A 20,685-nucleotide genomic window follows, 5' to 3' on the forward strand; every position below is an offset into this window, starting at 1 on the left:
TTGTTCAAATTGCCAAAAGCTAGCCCAGTGAACCCTGAATTTTAGGCAAAAAAAATAAAAATAAAATTAAACCTTTATTTTTCATTTGTATCTAATTAAATATTTCACATAGATACATCATCATACACCATTGTTTTTGCGAAATGTTAGGTAAATAAATGAATTTAAAAAGAACAAACATGTCTCATTCTCTCTATATATATATCAGTGTGAATGTGATTGAAGAATAATATATATATTTATATAGATATATCATAAAATATGTGTATTTATTTATTTTTCATCTTCGACGAGTACAAGAGAGAATTCAGTATAACGTATTCGTAATCTTTTGTCATTTATTACTCACATTGTGAACAAAACACAAAACGAATCCAAATAAATAACAAATCAAAGAGCTTTTAGATACACAAAAGAACAACGATCGAGACAATGCAAGAACCAGGGACACTACGAAGAAGAAATCAAGACATGTTGCACTCACGAGGAGCACCTTGAGGAAACCTCTTCTTGTCGGTGCAATAATTATAAACCATGTACCTCCTCTGCACCCATTTGACCCTGTTCTTGCCCCTGAAATCGAGTTCTTGCGAGAACCAGGCACCGCCAGGGCGTGAACCGGGCGAGTTAGCCGGGCAAGACGATCTTCCGTTGGACCAGACGCATCCGTTCTCGTTGTAGTTCCTGTAAGAAGCCGTGAAAGGAGCATGCGACCAGTCTGTCTTGACGAGACCTCCTCTTGTGGCCCACTCATCCGCTTCCCAAAGGCTCGCGTATAGCCTCATCGGTTGGTTCTTCGGGAACGGTACTCCGATCGATTCGAAGTTCTTGAACTCTCTTATCGGGATCCCGTCCACTGTGAATCTGGTAGTGAAGATAAGCAAATCATGGTACGTGTTTAATACAGTATGGTACGATGTTTAATACGAAATAAGGCGGTCTCAAGATGTATGTGCTTACATGATTCTCTGGGGATTCCAAGTGATGGAGTAAGTGTGGAAATCCGCTGTCGGGTCGAACCAGAGATGGAACTGTTGTTCTTTGTCTCCTTTGCCTTGTGTGTAGACATTGGTGTGTAGAGTGTAGGGATGGCCACTGAGGTTGCCCAAGAACTCGAAGTCGATCTCATCCCATGTCGATCCCGGGGATTTCAGCTAAACATTAAGAAAATCATATATAATCAGTCTTTGAATAATACTATATTATGGTTTCATCATGTATAAATTATCAGAGGATGAAGATGTTTACTTACATAGAAAGTGGTGACTGTACCAGCAGAGTTACCGGGAACAAGCTTTATCTGCGCCTCGACCTTTCCATATAGAAACTCGTTCTTGGACTGGAATCCCGAACCGGAGAATTGGTCGAGCGAGAGAGCGAGAAGATTCCCGTTATCGAGAATCTTTCCTCGGCCATCTCCCCAAGTTATCTGAACATCCCTTTGGAAGTTACCCGCAAAGGCCACGGCAAAGCAACTCACTAACAGAGAGAGCATCAAGAACAAGAATCTTGAGGGGCAAGAAACAAGAACTCTAGACGCCATTTTAGGATTCAAAACCACAAAAAGGGTAATGAATAGATCGGAAATCACAGGCTGTATGTATTGTTGTTTATGGTTATTGGGTGATGAAATTTAGATTCAGAGAATGAAGTATTTATAGTGGAGGGAGGCTTCGTTTGAAGGAAGGAGATATGGAAACTTCATATATGTTGTAAATATATATTTGATGAGTTGGCTCCAATATTGTTTTGGTACGTCGTCACAAAATGTGCCTTTTTTTTCTATGTAATAATTCATCACGCGTTTTGGACTTTGATTTTTGTTTGGTTCACTCGGCACGGTTATCGGTCCGGTCTTTGTTTTGGGTTTCGACGGTTATTGGATCCGGTTTGTTTTGTTTTTAAAAATTCGTTTTTTTATTTGGGTTATTTTGTTTTTAATATTCTATTAGGTTTAATGAATAACGATTTTTAAAAAATGTGATTGAAATCAATAGAAGATTTTATTTCTATTTTGGTTCGGTTTCGGTTTGGTTTGGTGTCATTATTCTCTTCCAAATCTGCAAGGGTTCAGCCACCGCCGCCGTGATGAGAGATTCTCAACATATATTTATTCATAATATGAATTTTAACATAATATAGGGACCGGTTGTTACAAAAACTCACCACCACGACAATAATATCATTAGACATAATGATTTCTCAGTTAGGGAGATTTCATCATTATTCATTAATTATATAGTTGTAAACACGAGTCTAGATACAAGACTTGTTGTTCTTAATGTTTTTTTTATATATTTAATTTCATTAGAGTTGCATCAAATAATGATTTGTGAGCCCATCATATGGCATGATATCATGTAGAATTTATATATTATTATATTTTCTTCTTTTTGTCTATTTTTTTTATTTATCTTATACAATTACAGTTTTGAATATATTCATCTCAAATCCTAAACTTTGACTGATAAAAACTACAAGATATGTAATATTTTATTAACTATTCAATGTCACGATGCAACAAATATGTAACGACTAGTATCATGCTTCGATATTTATTGCTTGCATATTGAACAAGAAGCCGATTTTGTAAGTTTGGATATTTAGAAAAAAAAAACCATATTTGTATAAATTGGAATACTATTTATTTCTCCACCTTTAAATGAACCCCATAGTTTTGATCCCATTATCTGTAATTAAGCCCATATATGTATTATGCTATATGGTGGTTATATATACAGTCAAAATACAATGACAAGGTTAAAACCCTAGCTCATTAATTACATCAACCTTATTGTATGGTCGTGAAGAAATCTATGGTTTGCTATTATGGATTATGTGTGTATAATTTTTTGGACAAAAATAAACTATCAACTATCTCATTCACACAAAAAACCTTCTACTCAAAATTTGTTATAATAAATCATCAACTATTATTTTTGAACCAACATGATTTTTGTAATTGAAAAAATTATGCCTCGAGATTCTTTGGCCGTGGGCCCCCCGACAATGGACGATGATACTACCAAATCATATTATATATGCGAGTTATATACGATTTTTATTAAATTGATCAGATTCAGAAGTGAAAGCCAATGTTAAATTATTGCATGACAAAAGCCTACAAGATTCTTTATATATATATATATATATATATACATAGGAAAGGGTCGAGATGGGATGAGATCGATTCCGAAATCTTGGGCCGGAAATAGGCCAGAGACTATTAGATCTCCCAAGGAAAAATATTATTTTTGTTCATTCATGATGCTATATGTAAATATATAAGTATTGGTGCAATGTGTAATAAATGTGATTAGTACTTTCATAGTGTTACACCTAATAATCTTATAAGAAGAAACAAAAAACACAAAACAGAACAGAGAGACATAATAACAATAATAAGCAATCAAGCTTTCAGTTCAGTTTTTGCCAACAAGAACTGCGACAGCTACTTTCTAGTGTCTGCCTCTTAAAAACAAACATTACAAAGCTCCAAGTGGAAATTAACCCAAACAAGCATGAAGGGAAGAAAAAAAACTTAACTGTACATGTAAAACTCTCCAAGAAGCATTTGGATGCTGCTTCGGAATGGAGAGAGATCGGAGACGAAATGAACCGAGCGAAAATCCCCGGGATTCTGAATCTCCTTCGTGTCAAGAGTCAAACCCGAGCTATTACTCCCCATCTTCTAGTTCGACAATCCGAGCTCGCCTTTCAGCTGCTTTCCTTCTGACAAAGAATCCCCATCTCATGGCTGCTTTAATCTTCAGCCACCCGACAACAGCCTTTCCCGATTGAGTCCGGTCCTCGAAATTGGGCATAGGAGAGTGAATGAACGAATGGAATCCATAACCGTCGTCGGGCACATTGGAGGCTTGCTGATCTCCCATGCTAAAGAGTCTCAACAGCTGCTGCATATCATCGTTCTCGAGAATTTCATTACTCCTGGCCCGAATCTCTTCCTCTGATAAGAACTCCTCAGCTCCTCTTTCGTGGGTGTTTGACCAATCATCAAAAGAGTTGATATTAGAAGGCTGTGCCCGCATAGTGGAGGAGGAAACCGGCGTCGTTTGGAATCCCGTGGGAGACAACTGTGGAGGACCGAGTGCCAGTCTTACAGCACCATTGCTGTTCATCATGCTTTGGGATTCATTAGGATTGCTGATCAAGTGGTCTTGTGTTGCAAACGATACATTCCCAAAGTGAGAATATGAGCTAGAATTATCAAGCTGGGATTGAGATTGGTAACCAGCAGCAGGGTTTCCATCGTACACTGAAGCTGAAAGATGAATAAATGGCACAGTTTTGAGCCAGAGAGATACGGGGATTTTTCTAATTTCAAAAAAAAAAAAACTGTTCGTGGTTATCGGAAATTACCTTCAACCGTTATGTCTGAATGAGATGAAGACTGCTGGCCCGGAATTGCCATCGGCATGGGATAATTCTCATTACCCAACAAGAGTTGTTGGCTTTTTGACGAACCTGCTTTCCTAGCTTGATTGAAATCCATCAGAGACTGGCCATCATACTCTATGACTTGATCCCAGTTTTCATATGCTTTCTTCACCAACCCATCAACGTAAACCTGCATAAAGTAGCAAACTTTTACTATTTCAGACAAGCAACAAACATCACTAGACATCTTAAGAATATAACGATTGTAAAGCTAAAGCGAGAACATAGCTGCCTTTTGATTTGATGTCAGAAAACCCGACAAACCTTTTGATTGTCCGAAAGAGAATCAGCCGGGAAATATTGCTTTCCAGAAATGAGGCCACTGAGCTCATAAATGTTGTTGAAAACAACACCGATATCCCTCGATTCTTCAGGATAATAAACGTAAAGCATTCCGCTCATGGCGCATGTTTTTGCATGCTCCACAAGTGCATCCCACATCCTGTTCGACATGCCACTTCCAAGAATCTACAATCAAAGATAGAGAAATCAGGATATACGTATAAATATATATCGCAAGTATAAATAACTGGACCTGGATTACTGTAATCCACTTACAGCCCGCAATTTCTGAGAATCCTTGACCAAAAGCCTCAGGAAGTCTTCAACATTGTATATTCCTGCTTTATTCAGTTTCTTGTGGAAAGCCCCATCCTTCCCGATCTTCTCCAACCTCCAAACCTCATCGTTCAATGCAGGTGGATAATGCTTCTTATACACTGTTACAAGGAGCCATTGAGGAAGGAAGATATACAAAAGCTCTAAATGTGATGTGACACGAAGAAAAAAATTCAAATACACCAAGCATCACCGATACAAACGAAAATAGATAATCGAATATGGAAAAGCAGAGACTTACACTCTCCACGATGGTCCTTCACAGTGAAAGCTTCTGTCTTTGCCTCACGTATACGCATCCCCTCACAATACCCAGATGCGATCTTCAAACCTAACCTGAATTTTCTGCATCTTATCCAACTCGAGTTGTCTGTAAAAATAAGCTCTCCCAAAGTCCCCACACCTTCTTTCAGAGTCACCTGCAAGTCACCAGTCAGAAGAGGTCTCTTTGTCGACAGTTCTCTTTCACCAAGTGGCTCTCAAATTCTTCTTCGGTCCAACCCTCATCATCTTCCTTGCTGAATTCACCGTCCAGCACTACAACATCGAGCTTTGCAGAAGCTTCAGATCCTGTCGTAAGCACATGCCCAGTTGTCGAATCAACCAACACAACATGGATTGCAGCACCTTGTTCCCCTTCTACTTTTCCTCCAGTAAATAAAGGAACAGACAACCTCGACCTGAACTGCAGCTGCAAATTCCTCCCGTCGAGACCCTCAATTTGTTTTGGAGAAGACCTGATAATAACTCAACCATTAGAGAAAAGGGTAATTAGCCAATTATTCAAACAACTGATTCAATGTTTTCTCCAGAAAAAAAAATATATCATTTCACCTTCCATTAAGTGTAGCAGGGCCTAGTTTGGCTAAGGCTCGTTCCACTTCTTCACTTACCTTCACAATTGCAAGAAAACCAGTAAGCAAAACCATGGGCAGAACATCAAATGGGACAAAAGTTAGAAAAGAAAACAAAAAGCCGAAGCCTTGGAGCTTACAACGCGGCGAAGAATCGGTTCCAAAGACGAGCAAATCCTCTGCAAACTATCCATCTTCAGGGCCTCCACGATTACACTGCAGAAAAAAAAACATAACTCATTGTCATTGATTCTCACGTCAAAAAAATTCTCAAAGCATACTATTTTCCCATGGATCTGTCTGCAAAAGACCAATACTCAAACAACTATGTGCTGTATTTGACTAATTCCTACTTCACAAGCAAACTCTAACAGTCAAACACAGGTTACATTACTTAGCAAAGACCAACCTTTACACTGAACCCAGAATCGGAAATCTCAAAATCACCATAAACACGGGTTCATGTCCGATTAATCAAACTGAAACATGGACCCAGAAAGGCAAAAGGCAACAGAAATTCGGAGATTACCTGGCAAGAGCAGGTCGCTTCCTCTCCGTCTGCGGATTTTCTTCCTCCGATTTCCTCTTCCCTCTGCTCATACTATTAGTCCTCTCCATATACCTAGTCTGCATATTTTCCCCAATTTGCGCCGACAAAATCCCCCGATTTTTCCGATCCTACAGATCAAAACCAGCAAAAACCCTGATCCGATTTCAAACTCTCGACCCAAATAAATTCACGAATCGAGCTTTAAACTCCTCCTAGATCTCCCTCTTTCAGATCAAAATCGGAGGATCCCACACGATCGATCCAACAAGATAGAGTCAACAAACGTTTCCTCACAAACCCAACTGAAAGCAACGCAGGAAACAGGGGAAAAAAGTAACAGAAACAATCAGGGGGAAGGAAGAAATGCTCGACGAATTGGCGTTTGGATAGAAAGAAAACGAGAGAAAATCGAAGACCTTTAAACCAAAGGGGCTTGTGGTTACGTCTCTGATTAGTCCACTAAGACTAGTTTAAGCATTCCGGGTCGCAATTCAGTGCGGTGAGGACTACGATGGACTCTCATTGCCGCCACTATGCTGCTTATTGATTGGTTGACGATCTAAGACCGGCGGCTAGTGGGCCTATTTTAGCACATGTTTTTCTTCCTTGTGGATAATTAAAATAATATGCATACAAACCAATCTTTGAATTTTGACCTTAAAATAACACAACTACTAGTATTTTAATGGAAATGTGAATAATAATACACGAGCTATGCAATCAATAACAATTGTGAATAGGGATAAGGTTCGACATGATCTATATACGTATCTATCTTTTTTTGGTAGACCTCTATATTTAAACATTATAAAATTGTAAAATGAGATGTAAAGTTTATGTGTTCTGACACAAATAAATTTAAAATAGTTACCATTTTATTTGATTACAAGCAAAAGCATTGTTTTAAAAATATCTAAATCATGGGTGCCGACAAAAATGTCTAAAGGATGGTGGAGAAAAAAATGTAAAATATTTCTATCATTATTATTATGTGTGGAATATTTTCAATCACATCTAAAAGGTTGTTTTTTAAAACACTCTAAATCTAAGGTGGATTTAGAGGGGCTGGTGGTTTGGTTAGTTAAAATTAAATTAGTTTTTTAAGTAAAATTAAATTGAAGAAAATCTAATAATGTATCAACGAAACTTTTTTAAAAATAAATATTTTTCGATTAAAATGGAAATCCAACGGAATCGAATCATATTGAACTAAAACTACTAAAAAATTAAATTCGAAATTGAAGAAATAAAAATTGAACTAAAACCCTGAATATGTTAACATAGTCCTAAAAGAGATTATTACCACAAAGTAATACAATAAAAAAAGCATACTATACCATTTACATATGTATAAAACTTAATTAGAAATAAATTTTCAACCTACTGATTAATATTTTAGTGTTTTTAGTACTGTAATTAATATAGAATTTTTTTTTTAAATAAATTGGATAAAACTGATTTTTTCATCATAAATCGAAGTAGGATAAAATGGATAAATTGATATGAATAGGAAAAGATAAAGCAGGGAAAAAAACTGAAAATGTGCAAAAATAGAAAAAAGAAAATGGATTAAATAGCAAAAAAATAAATAAATGTTGAATGAACAGAAAGGCTGGGCCTGGGCCGATTCGTCCGCACTGCCAAGCCACCTCCGGCGTTCCCTCTCGATCCCCGGCAACTCATCCTCCGGCTCCGCCGCCGCCCTTCAGATGACCACCGACGTCGCCGAGCTTCGGCCTCTGTCTTCCCGCTCTGTCTTCCTTGGCGTCGACGTCGGCACCGGAAGCGCACGCGCCGGTGATTATTCCGTTCTGCTCCCGTTCAATTGGATGGCATCGTTCTCGTCGATTATGAAAACTGCGTGGTTTGGATTGTAGACATTAGTCGTGGCGATGAATCGGATTGTCAGTTTTATCTCTGTGTTGTTGATTTAGTTCTATGATTTTTGTTTTGATCGATTGTTCTGGTTTGAAGTCGAATCGCATGTACTGTTTCAATATCCTCGTCTACCTGAATCTGTCCGATGATCGTACTTCGTTATGATATCTCAACGATGCTGTGTTTTGTTTCAAATTTCTAATTTTTTTTCTTCAGTGTGTCTTAGTATCAGTCTTTTACCCTCAATATCGTGTCTTGATGAGTTCAATTTACTGCGTAATTGTTATATCCCGTGTTTAGCGTCTTCTATGGATTTCTTAATTTGGGAAGTTGAAAGGTGGACCCTTTTTTCTGTGATTTAAATAGGTTTCTAGTGCTCAAAAAACCAAGAACGGAACAAAAAGTTGGATTTTTGTCTGAATTTCACTGCTTAATGCAGGTCTGTTCGATGACAAGGGAAAGCTTCTAGGCTCTGCTAGTAGTCCGATACAGATCTGGAAAGAGGGTGACTGTGTCGAGGTAATGCAACAATATTAATGTTAAGAAGTAGGTGCTGAGTTGAAAACCGGTATGTGTTGGAAAAGGTTTAGATGACATTTTTCTTGTGTATGTATTGGGAGCAGCAATCTTCAACCGACATCTGGCATGCGGTTTGTGCAGCAGTCAAATCTGCTTCCTCTCTTGCAGAAGTTTCGGGAGAAGATGTGAAAGGAATAGGATTTGCCGCGACATGCTCGCTTGGTTTGTAACATCTCTTTATGAACTTTTCTGTTTATGTCTTATGCTGGGGGAAAGAACATAACACGAACAGATGTTTTCTGTTTACAGTAGCGGTGGATGCTGATGGAGCCCCTGTCACGGTGTCTTGGAGCGGTGATTCAAGAAGGAATGTTATAGTTTGGATGGACCACAGAGCTGTGAAGCAAGCAGAGAGAATCAATTCATACAATTCCCCCGTCTTACAGTACTGTGGTGGGGCTCTTTCTCCGGAAATGGAGCCACCCAAAGTAGGTGGAAACATGTGGATAAATCTCTTTCTGCTTGTTTTTTATATGCTAAAAATTTCACTTGTGCAGCTTCTGTGGGTGAAAGAAAATCTACAGGAATCTTGGTCAATGGTGTTTAGGTGGATGGACTTGAGTGATTGGCTGTCCTATAGGTATCCGGGGATTCTCTGTGCCTTTTGCTCGTAGCATATTATAATTCTCTTTGTATTCCCTGATTTTTCCCTTTTTTCCTTCTTTGTAGAGCTACTGGAGATGATACCCGTAGTTTGTGCACGACTGTGTGTAAATGGACATATCTTGGTCATGCTCACATGCATCAGGTGAGTGAGAAGGATTCTCGAGATATGGAAGCTTGTGGATGGGATGATGATTTTTGGGAAGAGATTGGCTTAGGTGATCTTGTGGATGGGCACCATGCTAAGATCGGTATGCATATTTTTGTTTACTTTGATTGTCGGGAGAGCTGATAAACAGTGGAACATGTACATTTTTACCTTGTAATGACATTCTATTCATTGTTAATTAGGAAGAAGTGTAGCTTTTCCTGGACACGCACTGGGTAACGGTCTGACTGCAGCAGCTGCTCAGGCAAGAAGTTCTTTACCAAGCTAGTCACGTTTATCTGAAGTGACCATATCATATGGACATTGCATACAAATGTAGAGCTATATAGCCGCTTAGAATGAGCTTTTTGTGTGCATATATTGGCTTTGCATTGTGGAATTTTCTTTTTATTCTAAAGGTGTTTCCTAACTATTAGGAACTCGGTCTGGTGGCTGGAACTCCAGTTGGGACTTCACTCATCGATGCTCATGCTGGTGGTGTTGGGGTAATGGAAAGTGTTCCAGTGTCAGAGTCTCAACCAAAAGGTTTTGTTTATTTTCTCTCAGCTTCTTTGTGATTATCATCTAGTATCATGCAAAATGTTATAATTTACAAGAATTGTCATGTTCAGAGTCCAACCCTGATGCCTTATGCTCCCGGATGGTCTTGGTTTGTGGCACGTCCACTTGCCATATGGCTGTTTCTCGTGAAAAGCTGTTTATTCCTGGGGTTTGGGGACCTTTCTGGTCAGGTATATTGGAACTTGGTCGGCCTGCTTTTTCTCTTTCGTCAACTGTCATTTCATCCCTATGGTAGATTCAATACTAATCTCATCTCTGTTTTTTCTACAATCGAAATGTAGCTATGGTCCCGGAGTACTGGCTTACAGAAGGTGGACAGAGTGCCACTGGTGCTCTACTTGACCATATCATTGAAAATCATGTTGCCTCTCCTCTGCTTGCAAATCGAGCTGCTTCCCAGAGTATATAACCAAATCTTTTCATCCACTTTTCCTTCTGTAGGCTCATCTATACAGCGCGTTGGTCTATCATATGTTTTTTTTTTAATTGTTTTTCTTGGTATTTCACAGATATTTCTGTGTTTGAACTGATGAACAACATGCTGAAATCAATGGCACAATATAGAAATTCTCCGTTTATAGCCGCCCTTACTGCAGACTTGCATGTATTTCCCGACTTTCACGGGAACAGGTGAATGGTGAATAGAAATAAAGCTTACTTTTGCAATTTTAGCCGAAGTATATATCTATTAGAGGAGTTATTGATTCAGAGCTATAATTACAGGTCCCCGATTGCAGACCCGAAATCAAAAGGGGTAATATTCGGCATGACACTCGACACAAGCGACAAGCAGTTGGCTCTACTATACCTTGCCACTGTTCAGGGTATTGCTTATGGTACCCGCCATATTATAGAGCACTGCAATTCTCATGGTCACAAAGTAAGTTATCTTCCTTTGCTTCAGATATATCATTCCCTACTCTAGGAGGAAGAATCCAGGGCATGAATTCAATCCATGAGATCATGAAAGGGGCATGAATATACATAAAGAATATAAATAGATCGTCTTTAATCTAAATTTGTTGTGATAGATTGACACCCTGCTTGCATGCGGAGGCCTTTCAAAGAACCCATTGTTCATTCAAGAACACGCTAATATCACCGGTACAGTCCCAAAACTGTGTTTATCTTATATGAATCAATCACGATATCTGGAATGATCTGTTGAATCTTGCATTCTTTTTATTGGAAATTTCTGCAGGTTGCCCAATTATACTGCCCCGAGAGAGCGAGTCCGTTCTTTTGGGAGCAGCGATTCTAGGGTCGGTCGCTGGAAAAAAGTATCCAAGTGTCCATGAAGCCATGAAAGCTCTGAACGCAGCCGGTCAAGTACGTAAACCCTCTTGTTAAATTGATTTCTTGAGCGCCAAGCAACTGTTCTCCGAGATTGTAGTCTTTATAGTTTGATCATATATTAAAAAAAAAAAAAAGTAATTACATGATTAGAAATCATGGTGTTATAAAATTGCATAAGTGGAACATGTTGGAATTGCAGGTGATCCATCCATCATCAGACCCTAAAGTGAAGAAGTACCATGACGCCAAGTACCGTATTTTCCGTGACCTCTACGACCAGCAACTCTCTCACCGTTCCATCATGGCCGAAGCTCTCTCGTCATGAAAACGAAAACTGAAAAACATTGTGTTTTTTTTTTATATATATATACATAATTGTTTTCAAGCTTTAATTGGATTGATTTTGAAAAAGGATCTATGTCTAGACCCATGTAATGTTTTCTTTTATAAAATTATGGTTAGATACAAAAGAAATATATTATTTTAACGGATTAATCACTAGACTTTATCAAATGGGTACTACTGTACAATGACTCTTGGATTACGATTCGAGAGATTGTTACAACAAACAAAGACATGGACCGGATTATTTCATTCATTAGGTAAATTTGGTTTTCTTTGTATCAATATTCATAAAGATTTAATATTTGGATATTGTCATTGATTTTTAGAATATATATGTTACGATTGCAAAATTTCTCCAAAGCATTTGATTTAAATGACTTTGGCAGAGGGTGGGTAGACAACATTAATGCTGTTTTAACTCAAACTAAGATATTTGACTGACTATGATAATTTAAAATGCCAAGTGGTAGTAATAACTAACAAAATATATTTGCATTATACAATTATAACTATTGTACGGTACATCAAATTTTAACATTCTATCATATTTTTCATTAAGAAAAACATCTATATATGTGGTTTTTGATTAAACTATATACCCTGCATACTATACGCAGAGACTAAATTTTGAATGTGTTGCATAAACCGAATTTGTACACAACTATTTAAAAGATACGTTTCTATATAAATGGGACAAGAGATCATCATAACAAAAAAAAAATATGAATATTGATTTGAACGCATACTTAAATTCATACAGAGATGCATAGAATTCTTCAGAAATTCTTTAAGCGTTCCTATAAAAATTAAAGTGTGGGAGACATAATCGAACATGGATGCCACTCAATCATTGAGCTGACATCATGGATCCGTCAAACATTATACATATATATATATATATATATATATATATATATAGAGAGAGAGAGAGAGAGAGAGAGAAACACCACAGCAGATTTCTCTACAGTTCACCAACAATGGCGACTCCGATTCACGTAATGACCAAATCCATTCGCAGCATCCTAACGCTGATAACGCTCGTGACGCTCAATGCCAACGCCCAATACGAAAGCCAGTTCATGAACCCGCAGAACGCAGCCAGGACCCATCTGAGGCTAAACCCACTCGCGTGGGACAAACGTTTGGAGCGTTACGCAATGTGGTGGGCTAACCAGCGGCGAAAAGACTGCGCCTTGATCCATTCCAACGGTCCGTACGGAGAGAATCTCTTCTGGGGTTCGGGCAAGAACTGGTCTCCCGTTCAGGCAGCGAACGGGTGGTTGTCGGAAGCGAGGAACTATAACTATAACGATAACGCGTGTAACGGGGGTGAACGGATGTGCGGTCACTACACGCAGATAATGTGGAGGGAGACGCGGCGGATAGGATGCGCACGTGTTCTCTGTGACGGCGGACTAGGCGTTTTCATCATCTGTAACTATGATCCTCCCGGTAACTTCCTCGGTCGGAGGCCTTACTGAATAATTTTTTTTTGAAGACTTTTTTTTTTTTAAATTAAAAATGTCAAATCTTGTTTTTCTTGTTTATCAGAATGTGGGTTAGATTAACGTGACGAAAGTGAAAATAAAAGTTGAATTCGGACATTAGAGAAAAGTTCAAACGTCACATTTCTAATAATGAGTCTAGAGGTAGTCAAGAGTCTTAGGTCTGAGGTATATGATTTAGGAAGATTCATGTGTTAATAATGTAATCTAGTAGCCCCAAGAAGTATATATCGAGTTGCCAATAGGATGGACCAATCCCCAAAAGCACCAAGAACACAGATCAAAGAACAAGCCATTGAAAAAAGAATCTGATCATCGGATTCTTAACCTCAGTATCGACACTACAAGGCGACAGTGTCAAGAACCAGTCTAAGGTGAAAGAAAACAGCAATCCAATCATCTAGAGAGTTCCGAGAAACCAGGAAGTTCAATCTACACATTCATCCGAGATGCCAATACACGCATACGGATTTTCGATACAGTTCCTCACTTGCCCCTGTAACATAGAAGAAATTTTTGTTGAATAATCTTTCAAATTGTGGTAAATAGAGAGAAGAGCCAGTACAGTGTTTACACTTACGTGTTCATCATCAAAGTGATGTTGTCTCCTTTAAGTAATATCCTCCCTGAATAATGCATATCCAGGACGACCAGTAAGAATCAATATGCAAATGAAAACAACTTGCCAAAGGGTCGAGAAGAACAACTTACCGAGTGACTTTCTGGTCTTCTTCTTGATGCTCACTTCTTCAGCATCATCCAGCACCAAATTCATGTATTCGTCAAAACCCTGCACGGGAAAGATATAATGCTCGTTGTCTGAATCTCGGGCTTCCAAAATTGATGCAGAATTGAATTTCTAAGGTTATCATCTCAAGAGAGAAACCAGTTTAATAAATAAACAGGAGTCTTAACCTGGAGATGATAATCACCAAACCCTAGAATCAAAATAGTTTCTCAATCTTTGCTTTCTCTACTAACAATTCTGAGGCATACCAACAATCTTATACAATCCATGTGTGGTTCCATGATCTGATTAAGTCGGTTCACCGATTAATTCTGTCGCAAAGACAACGACTTTACTATTACTCAAAGCCGTCTATATAAGTACAACAATACAGTTCTGTCTGTGAACATGCAAAGCACGGATATCCTTATACATATATATTCGAATTCTGTGGAGGTTTTTCAATGTTCAAGCCAGGAGACTCGATTCATGCCAGCTTATTCCAACACCTACTGATGGAAATTCCGACATGGTAACAAACAAATACATAGACGTGATACAGGAAAGAATTCAGTGTATCTGACACTTACAGTAATTCGCCCCTCAATTCTCAAGTCTTTCTGCTCAAAGAGCCATATCTGGATCCTAGCTTTCTGCGTAACCACGGACGAACATGAGAGAAATGTGAATCAGAGAGATACCGAAACCCAAATCAAAGTACTAAGAAACCGAAATTCAGGACCAATCCTGTAAACGAATGACCGAAATGAAGCAAACCCAGAAGAAATTCACAAGCAAGCAAAGAACTTACACTTTGGAGAAACCTAAAAATCAAGTTCTGGTGTCCGCCCAAATCCACCGGAAACCAAGGCAAATCGAGTCAGCAAACGAAAGAGAGCTTGGGAATTCGAAATAAATCAAAGAGAGGAGAAAAAGATACGAGACTTACGATGGGTTGTGTCATAATCCTTTGAACTTTCGTGCTCGCCATGGCTGCTGAGGTTTCAAGGTCTCTGGAGCTCTAGCTATGGAGGAAAACCTAAAACCCTATTTCCTCAACTCCTTTGCTACGTTTTGATTCACTTCCTCGCGAGACACACCCCCATAGAAAACAAGCGCTTCCAGACATTTCTAATTAATTACTGACGTAGTCCTTATAAAATTTACATTTCTCACTTTTGCCCCCAATAAAACCTATAACACACTTTGGCCCAAACTCAGATTACCAAGAACACCTATGATTTTTTTAAGATGAGAAAAAGCACAAGACTTTGGAATTCACTCTATATTTACAACATTATGGACCAAAGATATCTAAAATGTGCTTCTCACCAAAAAAAAAAAAAATTCAACTGTGTGTGTGTATATATATATATAAAGTTTATTTCTCATCACATATATATATATACATAAAGTTCATATCTCACAACACAAGAATGTACAAAAACAGCGTAGTTAATACACAACAAGAGGAAATTTGTATTTGCCAATGAGCAAAAAGTACCAGAAAATTTCACTACAGGAAACCCCTATTGAGATAAATGCTAAATGACTAATTCATCAGTTTGAATTCCAAACAACAATCTTCTTTCTCTTGATCTTATATCGGCTTGCCGTCTGTCATTCACCTCTGATCATTAGCGACTGGAAAGGAACCCTTTTGATTTCGACGAACGTCGAGAAATCTGTGTTCATAGGTTGCTTCCATGGCTCACCATCCATCTGCAAGTAACCATCTTTCCAATCGCCTCCTCTAAGTTCGAATCTAATGGCTGCAGCCTGCAAACTCGATAAACGTCTTGTCTGAAAACGGGTTTTGAACAAGACGTGTCTGAAAATACGGAGACGGGTTTTCCTTCTTCATTCAGTACCTGAGCAATGTGCTTGGCTGAGATGAGCTCGGCCATGACGAATGATGCATGCCACCCTTGCTTTAGACCGAAAATTTCTATCAGACCGTCATCACAATGTGCCTCCACAAACCCTCTCTGGGAAACCGAAAGCTTTTTTAACGTTGGGAAACCGATCAAACCGGCAACGAAAGTTGAAACTCTGATCGAAAAAGATACCTTCTCCAGATAATCGGGTTTAAGATTACCCCATGGATGTCTTCCGCTTCCATAGTTATACAGATTCAATGCAACCATTGATCTTACACTACAAAAAAAACAATTGACCGTCCCCCGAGAATTGAGATTACAGATTACATATATATATATATATATATATATATCGATGCGTATTGATCAATGATGTATCATATCGAAAGGTTTCGCCTTTTTTACCCTTTTGGAACAGGAACCTCTTCCCATTCAGAGCAATTCACCTTTTTAATGTGGATCTTCAATATATTTCTAAGTCCCCTGCAAATTCATCTAACATTAACAGGTTAATATGGCAAAGAGACGTGAAAGAGTTAGTTAATTAGTTACACAATTAATAGAAATCCAGAAAAGAAAAAAAAGATTTCAGTGACATGCTGACCTTAAACCCGGATCGCTTACACAAGGCGTGCAAAACCAACCTTGAGTGCAACTGTAACTCGAATATATAATCTGCATAAAAGCAAATATAGGGAATCATTATATTTCATAATCCCGATCTTTAAAAAGAAAACATAAACCCGATACAACTACTTGGCCCATAACCTTGTTTGAAACGGGACCCTGAGCAAGATACGGTTTGTCATTGCGAAGATGATGGAAGCCATATGCAACTTGAGCATCCATTCCTAAATCACCCGAAAACAGTATACAAATGAGAAATTGTCAGACGAGAAATGTAAATTATCGGGAAGAGATGCATCCGTGGAATTAGCTGTTAGGATATGAAATGGGAAATTCTTGTTCATCATCAAACCTATGCTGAAGTAGTTGTAGAACACCCCTTCATAGGACTTTGCCTTAGGAGGCACATCCCCTCCATTGTCCAAACCCTGAATCCACAAAAGTGCGGTTTTCTATTGTTATGTTCATGGCAATACGTGTGGCCCGGCCGGAGATTGAACATGAAAAGTGTCCAAGTGCAAGGCGGTATTGATTTTTAGTTCATGCAACAAAACCTGATCAACAGCACTTTCTTCAGTAGGTCTCAGAGAATGCGGAGGATCAACCACTTCTCCAGATGGCATTGACACTACAATCTTCCAGCTGCATCGTTGTGAAGAATCATGTAAGTTCCGATCATTGCAAGAACGACTTTAGTAAACGGCAGCATATGCAAAAACACGATTTTTTTTCCACCACGAAACAATCAGTGTGCCAGGAAATTTGATCCACCATGAAAGTCTCATGAATTCAACATATCATGAAACAGAAATCACGAGATAAACTACGGACAAAAGGGTTTTGTTGTCTCAGTTAACAAGACTTGCCTGTCTAGGCGGGCAACTGGAGCCATGGTTGCCCGATGGAGTGTTCTTTTGACAGCAGATCTCCAGGCAAAAGGGAAGGAACCGCCCTGTAAGAGAAGATAACTTCCAAAATCACCGAACCAGAAAGATGTAACGGCAGAAGAGAAACGAAAAGAGAAGGAAGACGGACCCAACCAAAACTCCTCGAGAGGTCATTTCCTGTACCGAGAGGAATAATACCGACAGGAGGAACACGATTCTTTCCTTCTTTGTGAAGCTCACCAAGACATCCAAGAACCCAACCCACAGTCCCATCACCTCCTGCTACCTATCAATGCCCATTCCCATTTACATTTCTGATTACTGAAGAAAATTTCACTGAAGATAAAAGTGCAAACTCACCATAACTCTCATCCTTTCCCTGCATTCTTTAGCACATTCATCTCCATTGGCAGCCACTGTCTCTAAGCAAGCCAGACCATAACGTACAAACTCGTGAGGCTTCACTTCTGTGAGGTCAAAGACCTGTGTTTATTACATCCATAAAATCCTTAGTCCAACTCAATACTTTGCAAGATTTCAGATCATTTCACCCTTTACAGACTATCATTGGCATAAATTAGTTTTTCCAAGTATCAATGTACTCATCACTGAATAGTCTGCAGCAACATCTTGGGAACTCAAGATTTTCTCCATCTGGGTTCCCAACAAAAGTTTCAAACTTTCTGAAGCAAAAAGCTTTAGATCCTATCTCGGCAAATCCTTAGCCTTGATCTGATTTCAGCTAATCCTAGGAATCCATGGCACAGAAACTAAATCTGAAGATTCAACCGAAACAGAACACCAAATCAGCTTGTCGATCTACATTGATCAAGTCGCATTTCCATTCCAAAGCCAAGAACACCCACTAAATAGATGTAAACGGATTTCGTTTGATTGACTAGATTTCATAATCTCTTAAAATAGCAACACGATACCAAAAGCATCGACCTTGACCATATCTAACGAGAAAAATCCTGAATTCCTTCAACGACAGCAAAGAAAAGAAGACAAAACTTCAAGACTATATTTAGGCAGAGCCACAAGTGCAGTGTCGATTTCTGTTCCAAACACAAAACACCAACCTGTTCATCGGTCATCAACTGCTGAAGCCTCTCCTTGAGAACAGGGCCGTGTCGGCCGCCGCTTTTAGGGTTTATGAAGACGACCATCGGAGCCTCCGGCGCCATGTCGGCGGTGGCGCCGCCGGGGAGAAGCAAGTGATCGGGGATCGCGGTTGCGTCTCTCCGGCGGATGCACTCTCGCATGGCGAGGCGGAGATACTCCGGCATGGCCAGCCTCCGCCGCAGCTCCTCCCTGTCGACGCCGACCCACGTCAGGCCCTTCAGCCCGCAGCCTCTCTTCGACGCCACATCGACCGCCGCCAGCCTCCGCCGCAGCTCCTCCCTGTCGACGCCGACCCACGTCAGGCCCTTCAGCCCGCAGCCTCTCTTCGACGCCACATCGTCCGCCGCCGCCGCCGGCCTCTCCGCCGCCACGAATTTCGCCGTCGACGCCTCGCCTAGTGACCTCGGCGACTCCATCTCTCTCTCTCTTCCTTTCCGTCCTCTGATCGGAGAGAGAGCAGAAAATTCAAAACACAGCAAGAAAATCCGTCCGAAACGAAGGAAATATATAAACATTGATCGAATTGAAGAATGCGGTTGTCCTTTTCTTACCGTAAGAATTCAATAAACTTCTCGATGACAGTTTGCTTCTCGGAATATTATGCGGCCACAGGGCAGAATGGTGCGTATCACTGTAAAGGTGTACGTATAGATTTTCCAGAGTTTTTTTTTTTATATTTTTTTTGAGAAAAAGGATGTCACAAACACGTAAGGAAAATGGCCATCTGGGCAGACCGAAATTACGAAATTACCGGAATTGTGGATATTGAGGAAATCAATTAACCATTTCATGGAGAAATGTTATTTAGCAGTGTCAATAAAGATAAACGCGTGCAATTAGTGTGATCGGTGGCTATTAATGGCACATGTGATTTGCAGATTTATTATATGGTTTCCGTCCTTGCACGCATCCAAAACTCTATATAGACAATTATAATACATATGCTAATTATTAGATATATATATATATATATGTATAATGATATACAAAACAATGGAAGGATGTCCATAGAAAGATGGGCTATGTCAGGGAAAACGTATGGGCATACATACATATATTATATATACATACACACACACATACATATATATAATATTTATGAGTATTGATTTTAGATAGTTGAACTGGTTACATTTAATCTTCCGATAGTTAGGAGGTAGGTCAATATTTATTGCATTTAGATTTGTTATAACCACCAAATTCCCAACCATTTATTTGTATATAGAAGTAGGGATGTGATAAGATATTGTTGAACTTTACTGAAAAATGATAATATATTCATTTTTTTTATCAATTTAGACGTTTATATTTCTAATTTCTAATATATTGAGTTGATAAAATACAAGATAGATCTTTTAAGTAATTCAATATAAAGACAAATATTATACATAAAAATGAATTAATTTAATAACGGTGATGGTTAAATACATTTTTATTCTACAGGTTTAGATTAAAATTCTGAATTATTAAGCTGAATCAAATCAGATATATTTTAAAATTGTTAGAATATTTATATAATTCTGTCTCGAAATTAGTTAGGTTACAAAGAGTGGATTATTAGGAAGACTAAAGGTATGAAATGAATGGTGGTAGTTTTTAATTTTGGTTTTTGAATAATAGTTTTGGGTTTTTGTAATATTTATAAATCCAAAAAAATAGAGCATTTAGTTTTTATTTGATTTTTGTACGAAAATAGTTTTAAAGTTTTTAGGCAAACTTAATCTACAAAATTTTGATTGTCAACTGTTTTTAGTTTTTAAATAAACGTAGAAAACTTCATCCATTCAACGTTTAAACCAAACGTCTGTTGATTTGAGGCCTAGTGGCATTTTGGTAATTGTATGACGGAAGAAATGGTGTTATTGTCATAAACGTATCACATGAAACGCATTGGACAAGATGGGGTCCACACGGTTGATGACCGTTGATTTTCCATGCCCACCAACTTGGATCACTGACGGACGGCGATTCTTCTCCCTTCTCCATGGGTCTTCCTTCTAGAATTAATATATATATATATATA

At 38.7% G+C, this 20,685-nt stretch overlaps 6 protein-coding genes across 10 annotated transcripts; 2 read left to right on the forward strand and 4 right to left on the reverse strand.

The window, feature by feature from the left end:
• Positions 1-464: 464 nt before the first annotated feature.
• LOC104803501 (xyloglucan endotransglucosylase/hydrolase protein 20-like) lies at positions 465-1,706 on the reverse strand. Its single transcript, XM_010527434.2, has 3 exons — positions 1,253-1,706; positions 961-1,154; positions 465-864 (listed from the first exon to the last, which is right to left on the reverse strand). The coding sequence occupies exons 1-3, from the start codon at positions 1,541-1,543 to the stop codon at positions 465-467; spliced, it is 885 nt and encodes a 294-aa protein (XP_010525736.1). The 5' UTR covers positions 1,544-1,706.
• A 1,666-nt stretch (positions 1,707-3,372) lies between these two features.
• LOC104803505 (calmodulin-binding protein 60 C) lies at positions 3,373-6,912 on the reverse strand. Its single transcript, XM_010527437.2, is given in 9 exon segments — positions 3,373-4,282; positions 4,381-4,588; positions 4,723-4,926; positions 5,017-5,177; positions 5,318-5,531; positions 5,534-5,813; positions 5,911-5,969; positions 6,071-6,146; positions 6,460-6,912. Coding segments are annotated over 9 exon segments (1,911 nt in total). The 5' UTR covers positions 6,564-6,912; the 3' UTR covers positions 3,373-3,677.
• Positions 6,913-8,071: 1,159 nt separating this feature from the next.
• On the forward strand, positions 8,072-12,053 carry LOC104803506 (FGGY carbohydrate kinase domain-containing protein). Its single transcript, XM_010527438.1, has 15 exons — positions 8,072-8,277; positions 8,798-8,877; positions 8,982-9,099; positions 9,187-9,365; positions 9,435-9,517; positions 9,607-9,791; positions 9,892-9,953; positions 10,126-10,234; positions 10,321-10,440; positions 10,552-10,671; positions 10,780-10,900; positions 10,994-11,150; positions 11,302-11,374; positions 11,472-11,599; positions 11,766-12,053. Exons 1-15 carry the CDS (start codon positions 8,073-8,075, stop codon positions 11,889-11,891), a joined length of 1,866 nt encoding a protein of 621 aa, XP_010525740.1. The 5' UTR covers position 8,072; the 3' UTR covers positions 11,892-12,053.
• An 808-nt stretch (positions 12,054-12,861) lies between these two features.
• On the forward strand, positions 12,862-13,417 carry LOC104803507 (pathogenesis-related protein PR-1). The gene has a single exon (XM_010527439.1). The coding sequence runs from the start codon at positions 12,889-12,891 to the stop codon at positions 13,390-13,392; it is 504 nt and encodes a 167-aa protein (XP_010525741.1). The 5' UTR covers positions 12,862-12,888; the 3' UTR covers positions 13,393-13,417.
• A 246-nt stretch (positions 13,418-13,663) lies between these two features.
• On the reverse strand, positions 13,664-15,232 carry LOC104803508 (small nuclear ribonucleoprotein E). The gene is made up of 6 exons (XM_010527441.1): positions 15,093-15,232; positions 14,955-14,981; positions 14,734-14,796; positions 14,128-14,206; positions 13,997-14,042; positions 13,664-13,912 (listed from the first exon to the last, which is right to left on the reverse strand). Exons 1-6 carry the CDS (start codon positions 15,132-15,134, stop codon positions 13,903-13,905), a joined length of 267 nt encoding a protein of 88 aa, XP_010525743.1. The 5' UTR covers positions 15,135-15,232; the 3' UTR covers positions 13,664-13,902.
• Positions 15,233-15,518: 286 nt separating this feature from the next.
• Positions 15,519-19,523, reverse strand: LOC104803510 (diacylglycerol kinase 7). 5 transcript variants are annotated; one of them, XM_010527442.2, is made up of 14 exons: positions 19,214-19,523; positions 18,924-19,103; positions 18,620-18,833; positions 17,898-18,020; positions 17,686-17,823; positions 17,517-17,602; positions 17,205-17,292; positions 17,003-17,078; positions 16,792-16,874; positions 16,628-16,698; positions 16,429-16,506; positions 16,213-16,300; positions 16,015-16,131; positions 15,519-15,922 (listed from the first exon to the last, which is right to left on the reverse strand). In XM_010527442.2, the coding sequence occupies exons 2-14, from the start codon at positions 19,076-19,078 to the stop codon at positions 15,764-15,766; spliced, it is 1,476 nt and encodes a 491-aa protein (XP_010525744.1). In that variant the 5' UTR covers positions 19,079-19,103; positions 19,214-19,523; the 3' UTR covers positions 15,519-15,763. The 5 variants fall into 5 exon arrangements, with proteins under 5 accessions (XP_010525744.1, XP_010525746.2, XP_019056866.1 ...); XM_010527444.2 differs by lacking the exon at positions 19,214-19,523 and having other exon boundaries at positions 18,620-18,891; positions 18,982-19,191; XM_019201321.1 differs by lacking the exon at positions 19,214-19,523 and having other exon boundaries at positions 18,924-19,191.
• Positions 19,524-20,685: the final 1,162 nt, after the last annotated feature.

Source organism: Tarenaya hassleriana, unplaced genomic scaffold (genome assembly GCF_000463585.1).
Source record: "Tarenaya hassleriana unplaced genomic scaffold, ASM46358v1 Cleome9, whole genome shotgun sequence".
Classification (NCBI taxonomy): Eukaryota; Viridiplantae; Streptophyta; class Magnoliopsida; order Brassicales; family Cleomaceae; genus Tarenaya; species Tarenaya hassleriana.